At 36.0% G+C, this 15385-nt stretch overlaps 1 protein-coding gene across 6 annotated transcripts in view; it reads left to right on the forward strand.

The window, feature by feature from the left end:
* Positions 1 to 15385, forward strand: part of MYO16 (myosin XVI) — a 373785-nt gene that overhangs the window by 266280 nt on the left and 92120 nt on the right. For all 6 annotated transcript variants that reach the window (XM_048957497.1, XM_048957167.1, XM_048957264.1 and 3 more), the window contains exons 22-23: positions 5528 to 5680; positions 6258 to 6458. In XM_048957497.1, coding sequence (XP_048813454.1) covers positions 5528 to 5680; positions 6258 to 6458 — 354 coding nt within the window. The remainder of the gene's footprint in view (positions 1 to 5527; positions 5681 to 6257; positions 6459 to 15385) is intronic.

A 15385-nucleotide genomic window follows, 5' to 3' on the forward strand; every position in this document is an offset into this window, starting at 1 on the left:
GTCCAGCTGTGTTCACAGGAATTTTTGCCTGCATTTATTACTAGGTTTAGAAAGTCTTTTAAATAATTACTTAACTTTGCTGAGACTTCATTTGATTTTGTCATGTCACCTTCTCTAGCCAAATCAGTCATAATGAAATAATTTTTAAAATAAATTACTTTTTCTCATCCATAAGCCTTTTTCTAGCTATCTAAATATAAGTTCATGTTGCCTATTACAGAGATAGGTAGACACGAATAGGTAAAAGTTACATAAATTAACATTCCTATAGTCATTACAGTCTCAGTGATAGCAGATGGGAGGTCAGTACGCAAGTGTCTGCATTGAGGCAATCTGAAACACAATTCAATATCTAATTTTATACAGAAAAATAAATCTTATTTGGTGTTAGCTGTTCTGAGGAATAAAAATGTGGTCCAGCTAGCCTCCATGCACAGGAAGGCTTTAATATCCCTACCAGAAAACAGCAAGAGCCAGCTGCCCTGTCCAGTGAACCTGTAATGCCCATCATAATGGTCACTGTCATGCATGGTCTGATCATGGTGGGCAGAGCCAGGATCAGTAACTGGGACCATCATGAGCAGTGAGGCAGCAAGCAGCAAGTCAGGGCTCGGGTCCCATCAGGAGCAGTTAAAGACATGTCTGGAAACTGGCACTGCCATGGGGCCTCTAGGACAGATACAGGACACAGACATGGGGAGGGGCCCAGAGGAAACTGAGCAGGACCATAAGAATTAGTGCCCTCAGGGGCCTTACAACCCTGTGCTATAATTTATTCCCCGACCCAGTTTCTGACAATCTTTCACTCCTTGTGGCTTTTGTCATGTTGTAGTCTTGTTCCCCGTCAGTCTCTTTGTACTTTTTTCATTCTACTCACATTTGTTTCATTTGGGCAGGATGCTTATCTGCCCAGTGCTACAGAAAGCCACTGGAAAATCAATGTTAGTCTTTTTTAAAGTTGGCTACCTCAGTATGCTCACTGACTTGTACCTGACATTAAAATACTCCTTTTTTTATTATTATTATGTTTTCTTTTTTCTTTTACAGTAGAAACGGTGAGGCTGAAAATAAAATCCTTTATCTAAAAATTTAGACTCTCAGACAGGGAGATAGGGGAAATGCTGCCCAAGGTCTTTTCTTAACTGGCTTCTTGCTTTTTCACAGCAGCACCCCATTGATCCCATTACAGCATGGGATGTACTCATATGGGGTACTCATGGGGTCATACTCATGACCAGCAGTAGGAGGGAAAAAGTGGTGTGGATGTCTAAGTCCAGATTCCTTCAAATAAAGAACTGTTATTATCTTATTAGTTCCTTGCTTGTTTAATATTCTTGTGTGTTCAAAATCAGGTGGATGTATATTCCAGTTTGTACTGAAATTTTATCCTTTATGGAAGAGCTTTACAGACTCTTTCCTGTGGAAGGACTTTCAGGTAGCAAATATACATAACAAAATTTTAATATATGAGGGTTGCTCTGAATGTTCTCTATTTTATTATGTTGGCCCACAATGTCAGAGACAGACGTTGGTGTTATGGCAGTAGAGGCAGAGCCTTCCCACCAGTATTCCGTTACACGTTGTTGCCGTGTGAAAGATGGCAGCAGAGGGGTGATCTGACAGTGGTGTCTGACATAGAAGTGAAGGTGAAGCAAAGGTGTGCTGCTGAATTCCTCCATGTGGGAAGAATGGCATCCACTGTCATTCACTGATGCTTGCTGAACGTTTCTGGAGACCAAACAATGGATGTGAGTACAGTGAGGTGGTGGGCAGTGTGCTTCAGCAGTGGTGACAGCAATGGTGGGTCATCTCCACTGGCGCAGTTTTTTGTGACTGTGGCATACAGGCTCTTGTTTGTTGCTGGTGAAAATGCATAGCTAATGGTAGTGAAAATGTTGAAAAAGAGTGATTTTTCGCTGATAATCTGCTTTATCAAACAATGTTATTGTGCTCTTTATATCGGTAGAGTTTCTCTGGAAATTAATAGAAGACATTACTTTCAGACTGAACTTTGTAGCACTGTCATAGAATCATAGAATGGCTTGGGTTGGAAGGGACGTCGAGGATCATCAAGTTCCAAACCCCTGCCACATGCAGGGCCACCAACCTCCGTATCTAATACTAGACCAGGCTGCCCAAGATAACATAAATTCTCTGTGAAATTGAGTTCTTCTGATAGAGTCAGAAGCACTATGAGTTTGTGCTGATTCTGCATGGAACACAAGAATTCTGTATTAGGTTCTAAAAAACAAAGGAAGAAAAGTGATAATTTCTAGTGTTATACATTCATTAAAATTATTCTAATTGGTACTCTGCATAAAAGCCGTGGAAATCCAGAAACTGTTGCACAAAGTAGTAAAAGACAAAAGAGATGCGTGTATATATGTGTATCTATGTATGTCTTTTTTTCTCTTAAAGTAGCAGATATAAGGGAATAGTAACCAATATACTTCTGAGAAATGAATGATTGCCTACCTTTAGGCAATCTAAAAATATTTTCTGTATCTGTTTTTAGTAAACAGAAGTTGAGAAGTTGATTCAGCCTTCCATTATCTCAGAATCATGTTTTTGTGAAAAGCTGGAGCACGTCTTTACAAATTAAACTTGCTGTCATAGTTCCACTGTCTTGGCCAAAAAAATACAGTCTGGTAGATGGGTTGATATGACAGGGGTAAGCTTTACTCAGTGCTCTTAATATACATCCCTTGAGTGAGCTAATCCTTCTGCACAAGCAAAGGGTGTAAGCAAGCTTTGCAGGAGATGTTTACATCCATTGGTCCCCCACTGGTTTCTCCCTTTTTTTTTCTTTTTTTTTTGTTATGCTTTTTCAGATGTTATTTTCTATACATTGAGAAGCAAGGAAACAAAAACAAAAGCAAACAAACAAAAAAAAACTCCAAAACATTAATGATAGTTGCTTTTCAGACTTTGGAGCACAGTATAATTTTCTACCTTAATTTTAGTTTTGAGTATGCTGCCAAATGCAGTAAAGAAAGAGAGGTTAAGTTAATGTAGTGAAAATCTACCAGTTTTACCAGATGGCACTCCTTTTTTTTTTTCCAAATACTGCAATTTGCATGCTACTTCAAGTTCAGTTTAAAGACTTGAACTTGACCTTTTTGTTTTCTTTTGTTTTCTTTCAATATCTTAGAGGTACCTTTTAATGAAGACTCTGACACATATATTGTGTGGGTTTTTTTCCCACCTACACATGACAGTGAGTTAGGATTAGAAAGGAAAGTGGAACAGAAGGTTTCTAGTGAAGAAACATACAATGGAGACAAAGGCATGCAAAGCGTAGTTTAAGCATATTTAATGACAAGAAGCATCATTGGTAATGCTGAGTAACTCCATAAAGTTAAGTAAGTGTACAGTGCTTAGAGGTACTCCCACAACATTTATTTTGGGTAAAAAATCATTACTGCTACATTTCCATCTAGTTTGCATGGGTGACATTAAGTACATGTGCTTTTCTCAATTTTTCTTTGGACAGGAAACATGTCATTATTTTATAAACCTCATGTGACAGACCAAAAGAAGATGAGTTAGCAAAGGTAGCTGTGTTCATTTTCATCAAATTTCTACATTTCATCTGCTTTAACTGTTACAGCAACTTGTTTCAAGCATTTAATTTAAAACCTGCAGTTTATCACCTTTTTTCCTGTGGGATGTATAAAACATTGAAATGGGGAATTATATGATGAGAGTGTTTTGCTTTTCAGCAGCCGTTGGCTGCTCTCCTGGTGCTCATTCTGCAAAGCTGCTGCTCACAACCACTGCTAGATAGAACAGTGAGTTTATAAGTTTATGGGGATTTTGTCAGCTTCTCTTACGGTAAAATTAATTAATGGAATAATTAAATTGCTCTCTAAAGATCTCATTTGTAAATATACATGGCAAGTGTCATGTCAAAGCTTTACATGTCCTGTGAAGTATAAGCTTGTGATGTTATACGTGTTTTCTAAAATAATGCTAAGAGTCTTCTGAAGAGATTTTGGAACTAGAATTTGAATTTGGGAAACAAGCAGCAAAGCATATGTTTGCCTGACACAAAGTTTAAAAAGCTTTCTCCTTCCATTAAATAATTGAATAATATAAATCAATTTTATACTTTCAGAGTTAACAAAATAAGACAAAAATCCTGCTTTTAAAAAACAGTGTTATTATTTGAAGCTGTCTTTTGTCTTCACTTTCATGCATTGGTAAAGACAATTAGTAACAGACATTTGGTTACAAAATGTGTTTCTTGTTCTATTTCTTCTTATAGTTACTGACAGTGGCCTACTTCATTGTAGAACAAATGCAAGGTGGCTATTTTAGCATGAGGAGCTGATGGAAAACTCAGGCAGCTATAATTCTTTTCTCATTGTCTTTCCCTTACCTGTTTTTTTTTAAGCCTGTATATTTATGCTTGATCTAAGTATTTCATATTTTTGACATGTCTTGCTGGTGGAATTAGTTTTTTACAATTTGTTCATGGAAGGTCTAGCTTATGGCCAAAACAAATATGCGACTGGTTTAATGTTAAAAGAAACTTTGTGCAGACGTTCCTTCCATCATTCCTCATGCAAAGTGTCTTCCAACCCTCTGAGAGTTTCTGTTTTCTTAATTTCGTAGTGATAGTTAATACACCATTGGAGGAGATTTTAGAATTCCCCACTAGAATTTCCATTTTAATATAAATAAAATAGTTTAAGATTTATTCAACAAAGTTATTAAACTTTGAAGATTATGAACTTTGAATAAAGTACAGAAGGTTCCAGAATAAGCTGATTCAAGCCTCACCTATTGGTAAATGGAAACAAGGTTTGTTTTGAACTATTTATTTTAGGAAAGTGTCACTAAAGTCTTAAAAGGCAATCAAAGTAAATATTTGAGAGTTTTTTATATTATTTATCTTCACAGACTTTGAACTTTTCTATTGAAGACTGTCTTCCTGCCAACTTTCCCTTAGAATATCAATAAAATGGAGGGAGTCATCTAGTAAAATTTTGCTAGGTGTTTTATATGGTCTATTTGAACAAAACCCAGTGAGTTCTGGTGCTCTTCTGTGTGGAAGCAGGGTTTGAACACATTTGCTAATACTAAAATAATTACATAATCGGGATCTTAAGCAAATGTGTAATTTATTTTCTTTTTTTTTTCAAAAAGCACATTGCATCCGCATAGTCTCCCTGAATATATACAGCAGAGGAACATTGAGCATAACAGTTTATACTTAGAGTTGCTCTACTTCAATCAATGGAATTAGAATAAATTTGCACTGTTTGTTAGGGATGGTATTTGATGATTCTTATGAGGAATTCTCAGTGATCTATGCAGACAGAAAACTGTTTATTCCCAGTATAATACTAATAGCTGTTAAAATGTAAATTTCCCTAGGGTCTTCCTAATCAGTGGTCTACAGAGAGATAATATGTTGTGAAATGATGTTTCATCAAATTTAATATGAGATGTACAGTAAACCCTACACCAATTAATTATCCAGTAGACTTCTAATCTTTATGTTTTCTTTGTTTTGCAATAGCTGTGCATCAATATGACCAATGAGAAGATACATCAGTATATCAATGAAGTGCTTTTCCTACAAGAGCAAACAGAATGTATACAAGAAGGAGTTACCATAGAAACTGTGTACTCTCCAGGAAACCATACTGCAGCCTTGGATTTTTTCTTTCAGGTAGTCTTCAGATTCACTTTATATCATTTGTATTTATATACATACTCCACAACACAGATTAATACAACGCTTTGCTGTATTTTCTGGTTTATTGAGAAAGTCTGTGGTCATTATATCTGCTCTTAAAACTTGAGGGCTAACAGCTTTGTAACAATCTAGGGTTGAAGAAGTTGTAACAGAAAGTCGTTGCCCACATGGATTCACTTGTAGTATCTGCATATCATGCTGTATTCTGGATGCAGCTATAGAACTGACCAGTCTCTGCTGTGACTTCAGCAGTTTTCTTTGTGCCTGGAGCTACTTTCTGGTGTAAAATTTCTAACAAGAACATAGCCCAATCAGTTTCCTAAAAGATCAGCAATGATTATCATTTTTGACAAATGAAATATTATTCCCTGAGTTTATTGCAGAGTTATCTTTTGGAGACTTAACAGAATATTTATATTGTTGGGTTTTTTTCCTTTCCTTTCCATAAGATGATGTGTTACATGTTTATCCTGCTAAATTACAAGCTGTTTTATTTCACAAGCAACGAATTCTGCTGCATAAAAACAGAAAAGTCTATTTTTCATTTCAGAAACCGTCAGGCTTTTTGTCAATGCTAGATGAAGAAAGCCAATCTAATTGGTCAGTGGAACAGAGTCTTTCTAAACGGATTCAGTCTTACCTAGATACATCAGACACAAATACAGTGTATTCCTCCACAAAAGATGGAAATGGCAACCTTGCACCAAAGGAACAGGGCTCTACCTTCACTGTTATGCATTATGCTGGCCGGGTAAGTTCTTTGAGTGATTGGTTACACACAGTCTGTGAAAAAGAGTAAATTCTGCAAGGGCTGTCCAACATCTGGTTGTAAATAACAATTCACTTTTTAATGATAAATTTTCAGGTTACAGCTTAGTATCAATGCAATACGTGTATAGAATCAGTAAACACCCCTATGGTGTTTTCTAATAGTGTTACAGAATAGGTATGTGTCGAGCAGGCCTGTTTTTAGCAGGATTGTGTCTACATAACTCCAGCTCCTAAATTGTGTCTTCACTGCTTCATTAGGAAGAGGGGAAATTGCAATATCTTGCATAAATGTTTAATCCCCTTTTAGTTGGTTTTTACTTTGCTTTCCGAACTTATTTCAGAGCAGTAAAGGTTCTTTGCAGATCCTGTGCTGTATTTATAGGTACCATGGATACCAGTATGAATCTGGTTCAAGAAGAAAATGCATATTTTGTTGCTAATCTAACTAAAATATCTTTTTTTCTCTCTCTTTTTTCCGTTGAAATCTCAGAACATTGCTGTGTCTCTGAATCTGTCTGTGAAACAAGATGAATGTTTGTCACTGTTGATGGCAAAAGCACAGTCAGTTTTGTTAGATAGTCCTCTTACCCTTTTCTTTCTAGTACTTTCCCATTTTCACATTCCCTCCACAATGACCTGCGGCCATAATCAAGTGAAATAGTTATACATTTAATTTTTTTTTTAATAATCTGACAGGTCGGTCCTTCTGTAGTTAATATGATGTGCTGCCACTTCTCTCTGTTCTAGGCACAGTATTTGAAATAAGCTAACAAAATAGTAGAGGCATAATAAATTGGAGTTCTCCGTTATCTCTTTTAAAAAATTTCCAATTAAATCAGGTGAGAATATAAATTGAAAGTTGCAGGAATCAGTCCTTACATTTGAACAAACATCTGAAACAAGCACTGTGTTCTTTCATACTCTCCAAGTCTTAAGCAGTGATTCCATGAGCTGTCTCTTCACTGATGGAATCCTGTACAAGCTTTGTGCCTGTCAAACTGAGAATCTGTGTTCAGCTGATATGCGTAGGATCTACAATATTGTGATCACATGCACTGTGTTGTTCATAAATATGAATGTACTTGCTATTGGTTGATGACTTTGCATATTAGGTGACTTTAAAAACCCAAGAACTCAGGAAAGCCTGCAGAATCTGGCTTTTTCATGATGGAGTGGTGCTATGTGACCTCTTATGTAATCGCTTCAGAAGCCACATGGACGCTGCAGGTACTTCAGCTCAACCAAACAACTGACACCTAGGTGCTCCTCTCTTTACCTAAGCAAGAGACAGAAGAATTGAGTTCAGTGAGCAAGAAACAGGGCAATTATAATAAAGTCTTTTGATTGGAATGCATATTACAATGCTAAAACCAAGTGTAACAGCTTTTCTGCTCCTTTCTCTGAAAGGTAATTAGAGCAATCTTACCTTCATGTGATTTTCCGTGTAGCAAATGCTGGGAGTTTTTCCAGTATGCTGCTAAAATATCAGTTTGGATTCAGAAGTGAGCTCTTGCGAGGATAAGAACAAAAGAAAAATAGCTCTCATCGGTGTTGCTAAAGGTATTCCACTTGATAACACTTTCTGCTATGACAAATAGGTGGAACAGATTTATGCTACTGACTATTGGCAGTGGGTACTCTTTGGGAGATAAGTTCAAGACTTGCCTCCAAAATAAGACTTGCTGGCTCTGTCATATCTCTAGGAAACATTATGTCCCCTGAGCTGTCCAGAGAGATGAGAAATAGGGCTGTACATGCTTGGCTTCTTTGACCAGATTTGTCTTTTGCAGCAATATATTGAAATATATATAGAAAGGTCTATTTTGTGGCTCTCACTTGGCATCAGCGGTGTTCTGACGCAGGGAAATTTGTTCCTGGCCAATGATAGAACTATGGTCATTATGGAAAGGATAAAGAGTATTTGGGCAGTACTTAAATTCTTAACCTAAATACTCCGAATATCTCCCTGGTGGCTCTAATTTCATCATGAGGCCTTCTACTTAAGCCCAAATTATTTGCCAAAGGTAAATGATTTGAATACCTCTGCTACTGAGACAGAGTTAGATAACAGTGTAATGAATGTTTTGTGAATTTTATTAGCACGTAAGGTGATTGAGTGAAGAGCTAACAAAGGGCACTAGATGTCTAAATTTCTTTGTAATTCTGTTCTGTAGTTCTTAGGCAAATATATTTTCTTATAGTTGTGTTGTGATTATCCAAATTTGTCAAGGCAGTTCTAAAAAGCTTCCATACACCAGAGAACTGATAAGAAAGCAGCAGCAAGGCATCTGTATTAATATCACAATCACAGCAATAAGCAGATTTCTTGAAAATGAAAGCAGTTTTCTTACTTTGGAAAGAAGGACTGGGTGGGAACATTTATTAATGTTGAAGTTTCGGGTGTCAGGTTCTGAAACTTAAACTGTGAGTAGTCCAGAGTACACTTTTCATTAATGTGTGTTTTATCCTTGCATGGTTGTTTACATTTTTTTCTTTTGTTACATAGACTCTTGGTTTGACCTTTTCTAATAATAGTAATAACATTTGATCTAAAATTATGAATAAATAGATGGCTTTTCAAGTAAAATAAATTCACACATTCTTTTGAAGTCAGTGGAGATCCTTCGGTTTACATTGGCCTAGGAGCTATGCCAGACTGTCAGGTTGTACTTTGCAACCATATGGCATTAAAATGTTCATGTCACTGCCAAAAGAGAAGAGTTCCTGTGCAAGCGCTTAACAGCCCCTACTTTAACAGTGACTGAGCAAGATCTTTAAAGACACTTGTACTTTTCCTATGTCATGGAACTCTTATTGAGCTATCACTGGTTGCAATTTCCCTGGATTTATGATAGGAATTTACGTAAAATCTTATGATAGCACTGTTCAACTAAATGATTACTTACATGTATTCTTTTTTAATCAATGGCTACATCTTGCTCAGTTGAATTTAAAGAAACCAAGTATTTAAAACTACTGATGCTGTTCTTGAGATTGCGCTATTACTATGTGTTGTACGTATTTTATATAAGTTATCTGTGATTTACGTTTAACAAAATTTGTTAAAAGATCAGACTTTAAATACATCAAGTTTTATTGGCATTCAAAAATAAGAATTTCATATATGAAGTGACAGTATAATTTGACATGTTTTGGTACTCATTTTTTGTAGTCTGATAGCAATTAAATGAGTTTAAACAAGTTTGGTATGAAACAGTTTTCCTCTGTATTGTTACCTTCAGAAATCCCCAAATTCACAACCAGGGAGGATTTTATTTTCACTTACAGCAATTTTTCTCTGATTAACTTGGTAACTCTGATTAACTTCACCATTAACTTGGTAAAGCTTTTCTGTATTTACATGAGTATAGCTGAAAGATGAACCAGACACAGAGGGTAGAAGAAGATTTACCAGTAAAATGTGGCAGGTAGTCAAAATTCTTCATTTCTAGTCTCAATCATTTGTATTCAAGCAGTGGCTCTGTGTTACTGTTTGTGGAAGTAACACTGAATGTAGGCTTTATGTCTAACAGAAGGTGAGGGCAGACAGCCTGATTTCCCCTAGGTAACAAAACTTTTAACTGCTTTGTAGTTCACAGTCAATGTGAAACTGTGACATCTGCAGCAAAAAAAAGTTAATGTTCCAAGTTGGATCTGGTGTAGGCTCCTTTTCAACAGGTTATGTATGTAGCTATATCTCCAAAAAGAACTGGGTTCTGATGTATTAACACAGGTAGCTACCATTACAGTAGCTATTTAAGCAGCTCACATGTGCAGTTATATTGGAAAAAGCAGCTGTTAAAAGTGCTGCCTTACTGAAGTGACCTGCCATCTGATATTTAATTGAGATGGCAGTCTTTCGTGAACAATACCAGTATCTCTAGCCTTATATTACAAGGAAGTTATAACTGACACAAAAGTGTCTGTGCAATCTTGAAGACAACTGACATGTTGATATCTCAATATTTTATCTTAGGATAGTCACAGGAAAGTTCTCTTTGTTTTCCACTATCACGTATTTTTGATTGATTATTGTTATGCATTGTGAAGTATCACCTGTTCCCTTATGCTTTATGCTCAGTAGTCTTCCCAAGGACTGCACATACCATACTATTGTTCCAAGCCTAATTAGCCTTATATTATTTCAGAACAGGCAGTAGTAAGAGAAGTAGAGATAATGGTCAGGAAAGACCCAGAATCAAATTGAATCCAGGAAGGAGTATGGGGAAGAAGCTCTGAGTAATATGTAAGGGATAACAACACGAAATTTGGAATCCATGCTTGATTTTCTAGACAAACAATGCTTAAAGAAAATCTCTATGTATGATACCTTTCAGAGAGACCTTAGTTGTTTTTTTTTCATATACTCTTGACTGCTTTGGAATGGAAAAAGTGAGATAGAAAAGGAAAACAACATGCACAAGTAAGCTTCTGCACACAGAAGAGATCAGTGCGTAAGTGAGATTTTTCAGTGAAAGCCTAGAGAGAATACTGTATTACACAAATGTGACAGAACCATCCTGTGGAAGGAAACAAATAAATCTTTCTTCGTTTCTCTTGAATTTTATTCTTATGCCTGCACAACACTGTATCTGCCTTTATCTGCAGGAGCACTATGATACAGTAGTTAACTCCACGATGACATGCTTAGCAAAGGCTACTGAGAATAATAGTACTTGATAATATCAAGTATTTTACTTTATGTCCTAGTTTTAATTTTGCAGCTGAACAGAATCCTACAATGCCTTGATGTATTGCAAGTCTCTTCTAAGAGCCCTTTAATGTCTTGGTATCCAAGTGCTCTAAGACAAATGCTTATCTGTTCAGTTCAGGCAGAAGGTAGAAAAGAATGATTTAGGTTTTGTAAGACTAAAAATTCTCGTGGAAGCCTTTATCTGAAAGTTGTTTTACATATTGCCCTGAACACCAGCAGTCTGATCTCTTCTGGAAAAAAATCTGCTTGTAGAGGTTACTGCTTTGTTTCTGCTGCATGGTGTAAACGTAGGTGTTCCCTGCTGCTTCTCACTGGGCCTGCCTGGAGGAAATAGGTATTTTGGGGGTGCGATTGATCAATACATCTAATCATTGTCTGAAACTACTAAAAATGTATAATACTGAATTTCTAGGTGCTTTTCTTGATAACATTAATATTTGCACTCATGTAATATAGAGCTTCATATAGAGCTTTCATACGCCTCTGAAATCTCAGCCTTACTGATAGTCACAATTTTTAAAGAATAACACTCCATCACTGAAATTTACTTGGCAACTCAAAATTGTTGTTGTTATTATTATTAAGGGAAGAATCAATATGCTAATAAGTAAACCAGAAATGTATTATCTTAGCACATGGCCAAGAGACACAGCTTTACCTGTAGTGACATTTAACATATCACTGTCTGAGGTAATGAGCAATTTCATTGTTCTTGTAATCTGAATAATGTGTCATGATTTAAGCTTTATGCAGTTAAATTTATACTTGCATCAACAAATCTGGTAAGCCCCATGTCACTATTTCCTTGCTGCTGTTTTGACTTTTAGTACCATAATAAATTGTTCAGACCAAAAGACCAACTTCTTTGCTCTATAAAGCAGTACACATAATGTCCTTTAAGTGCAGATCAATGTCTGTGCCATTTCTCAGCAATGCACATTTCAAAAATACCTCTCAGCTGTCAGCTCACCTTCACCAATGCAGTTGTCTCTGAAATGCCTTATATATCCCAGGCAGACTCTGAAACTGAACCTCTAAATCAAAAAAACAAAAGGAGATGGATTAATCAATAAGGATGCTTTTATTTTCTCTATCTTTTTTCCCCAGGCTGAATCCCCAGACATAACAATCAAATCAGTCTCGTCTAAGCTATACCAAAGCCTATAAAGGTTATTTGACAAAGATTCGCTTTTTCACACAGACAAGATAGTTGTACATTTTCCCCTCTCTTTCTCTGTTTCTTCTTGCTCCCTCTCTCCCTCCATCTCTCCCTCTCCCTCCCTTCTCCTCACTCCTTTCCTCCCTCCCTTCCTTTTCTCTCCTTCTCTCTCTCTTTCCTTAAGTAGACTTGATTTTGGACGCTCATTTAGAGGCTCAGCTTAATAAAAAAAATAATAAAAAAAACCATCTCTCCCCTTTGCTTTCTAAATACCTTCTATTTTTAATATTATACTATTTATATCTGAATGTTAGAATAAGACTTTATAGAATGTTTAAAAAATATTTACTAACTGCTTTCCAAGACTTGTTTTGGGAGAGTGAGAAGCCCAGTGATCCTAAGAAAAATGATAGATTCAAGTTCTTAAATACTATCACTAGTAATACTAGAAGTATTACTCAGTATTTTACCCTGAATGTGCAGAACTAAATGATTTTTTGAGCTCCCCATTACCAGTATGCTTAGTTTAAGCTCTCTTCCTTTCTAATCTTAAGGAGGGAAACAAATTCAATCCCTTTATTTTTTTAATGTTTTACTGAAACAAAACAACATAGATCTGTGCACTCTTTATATAAAAGCAACAGGTTCAGATATTATCTAAAGACCTTGCTACCTTTGGTTACCTTCTGGCTACTCTGAAATGTTCATTGTATAGAGCAAGACAGATCAAACAGTTACAATAAACAGAAGTGGGAATAAGGAGTGTATTTTATAATACCAGAACTATGAGCTAAGCTAGTGTACAATTTCTATCTGAATCATATAGCATTTGTTTGGGATTTTTCTTCCTCAAAATAGCTATACACTGGGCTTGAGTGCTAATTAGTGCAGAGTTTTGGCCACATTTACTTCAGAAAACCACTGGGAAATAAGTGGAGGAAATACACATGCTTTAGGCAGAGTTCCTCTGTAGATTGGTGTCCCTGAGGGGGCCAGGATAACACTAACAAAATAGGCACTGTGGAGAGGCCTTCTTTTTCTCTTTTGTGGAATTAACAAATACTGAACTTTGGAGTGCCGTTTCATTGAGTCACTTTTCATGTCCTTAGGCAGTGAATTAATTTACCAATTTACTATGGGAAAGTTACAGAGAGTTAGCAATGTCTTTGTGGGAGGGAATCCTGTTAACATTTATGCTTTTTATGTGTTATGAGAGATGTCTTATGAATGTAGTTCTAGAAGTTGGTGATGTATTATACTACTCCCAGTACTGAACTTTCTCCATTTCAGTGTACACATTTAATCATAATGTATTATCTCCCACTGCTATACTTACCTACTCTTCCCATCAATAGTAATTCTCTTCTAATTCAGTCAAAGCCTAAGATGCTTAATTAGGAACCAGTGTTATGAATTTAATTTGTTAATTATCTTTTATGGACCAATATTGCAGAACATTTAGTTTAAGTACACTGAAAACATTTAATAATGTACTTAAATTATTCTAATAGTTTACTATGTTGTATGTTCTTATGAGATACGGTTAAAAATTATATATTATTGGAACCGTCATGGAAATTAATGTAATCTATTGTTATACTTTTTCCATGGCAGATGACATACTAATTACATCATCTGACAATTGCTAAGTATAACAGATTATACACATAATAAGTCATATAATCTTTTTCATGAGTGAGATAGCATTACATAATTGTCAAATGACCCAATGGAAAAGAAAATTAATGAACTGATTAGTGTTACTTATCTTTATTATAAATTTACAGCTTTATTAAATATACAGGGATAAAAATTCCCCAAATACCTAAGGGACATAGATTCAGTAAAATTTAAAACAGATTTTAGTTAAAAACATGGTCCCAAGGTAAAGAAAAACAAACTATTTTAAGAAATTCTCATCAAGTATCTACCTACTCCTGGTGATATTGCTGTCAGTAGGTCATTTTTTCTGTTTAACTTTAAAATTCTCTTTGGATTCTACTATCGTGCAAGCCAGAGTTTGTTTCTAAACTCTGTGAATTAACCAGCTTCTTTCTGCTATCCACATAAAAAGATACCAAACACCCACCTATTTTTCGGAAGTAAGCTTTCTGTCAAATTTCCCTTTCATTCAGAAAGTTATGAAATAGTACTTATTCTTCGTGTAGTAGTGTAATGATGAGAGCTTCCATCCGAGAAACAGGAAGCACTGGTTTAGGTACTGTCACAGCCTGAACCTGCAGGGACACGAGTAAGTACACCAAGCTCCAGGATAGGGGTGATGTTAGAGTTTGAATGATGAGAAGGAAAACCTTCCCTAAGTTAAAGCTATGCCTGCATACAGCACAGAATTCTAAATTAACAGAATATGATCCAGAAAAATTTTAGAAATGTAACTAATATGCCAGGTCTCAACATAAAGAGGAGAAACAGCTTCTGTCAGTGAAGAACAGCCTGTCCTCTCAAGCTAACAAAATTGCCTTGTGAGGCAAGAAACTATGTCCCACCTCAGTCAGCAGAAGGTACTGAAATTCACTATGTAGGTTTAGCAGAACTGGCAAAATGTGCATTTCCCTGTCACATGGGCTGATTTTTGTTGTCAGTAAGGTAGCAGGCCTTGAAGAAGCTCTAAGCTTTGTAGTTAGGTTGCCTTGAATCTGCCGTATGAATTGGGTGTTTCTGTCATGTTTTCTGAAGAGTAGCATCTATAATATTAGTAAACACAATTGTTGACCATATTAAATAAATAAATAGATAGATAGATAGATAGATAGATAGATAGATAGATAGATAGATAGATAGAAACACCAGGAATAAATGACAAGAAGTCGGTTTACTTGAAAGAGTGGTTGTAAGAAGGAGTTAAGGGCAGCCCAGTTCTGGGTGGCAGTAGACATCTTTCTACAATGCCAAATTAAATGACTACAATTCCAGGTGGAATTGCATACTTATTTCCTGTAAACTAGTTCCAGAGCATCTCCTGTTCAAGGAACGGTTTGATTTAGACACTTAACTCTCTCTGAGTGCTGAACTT

This window comes from Lagopus muta, chromosome 1 (assembly GCF_023343835.1).
Source record: "Lagopus muta isolate bLagMut1 chromosome 1, bLagMut1 primary, whole genome shotgun sequence".
NCBI lineage: Eukaryota > Metazoa > Chordata > Aves > Galliformes > Phasianidae > Lagopus > Lagopus muta.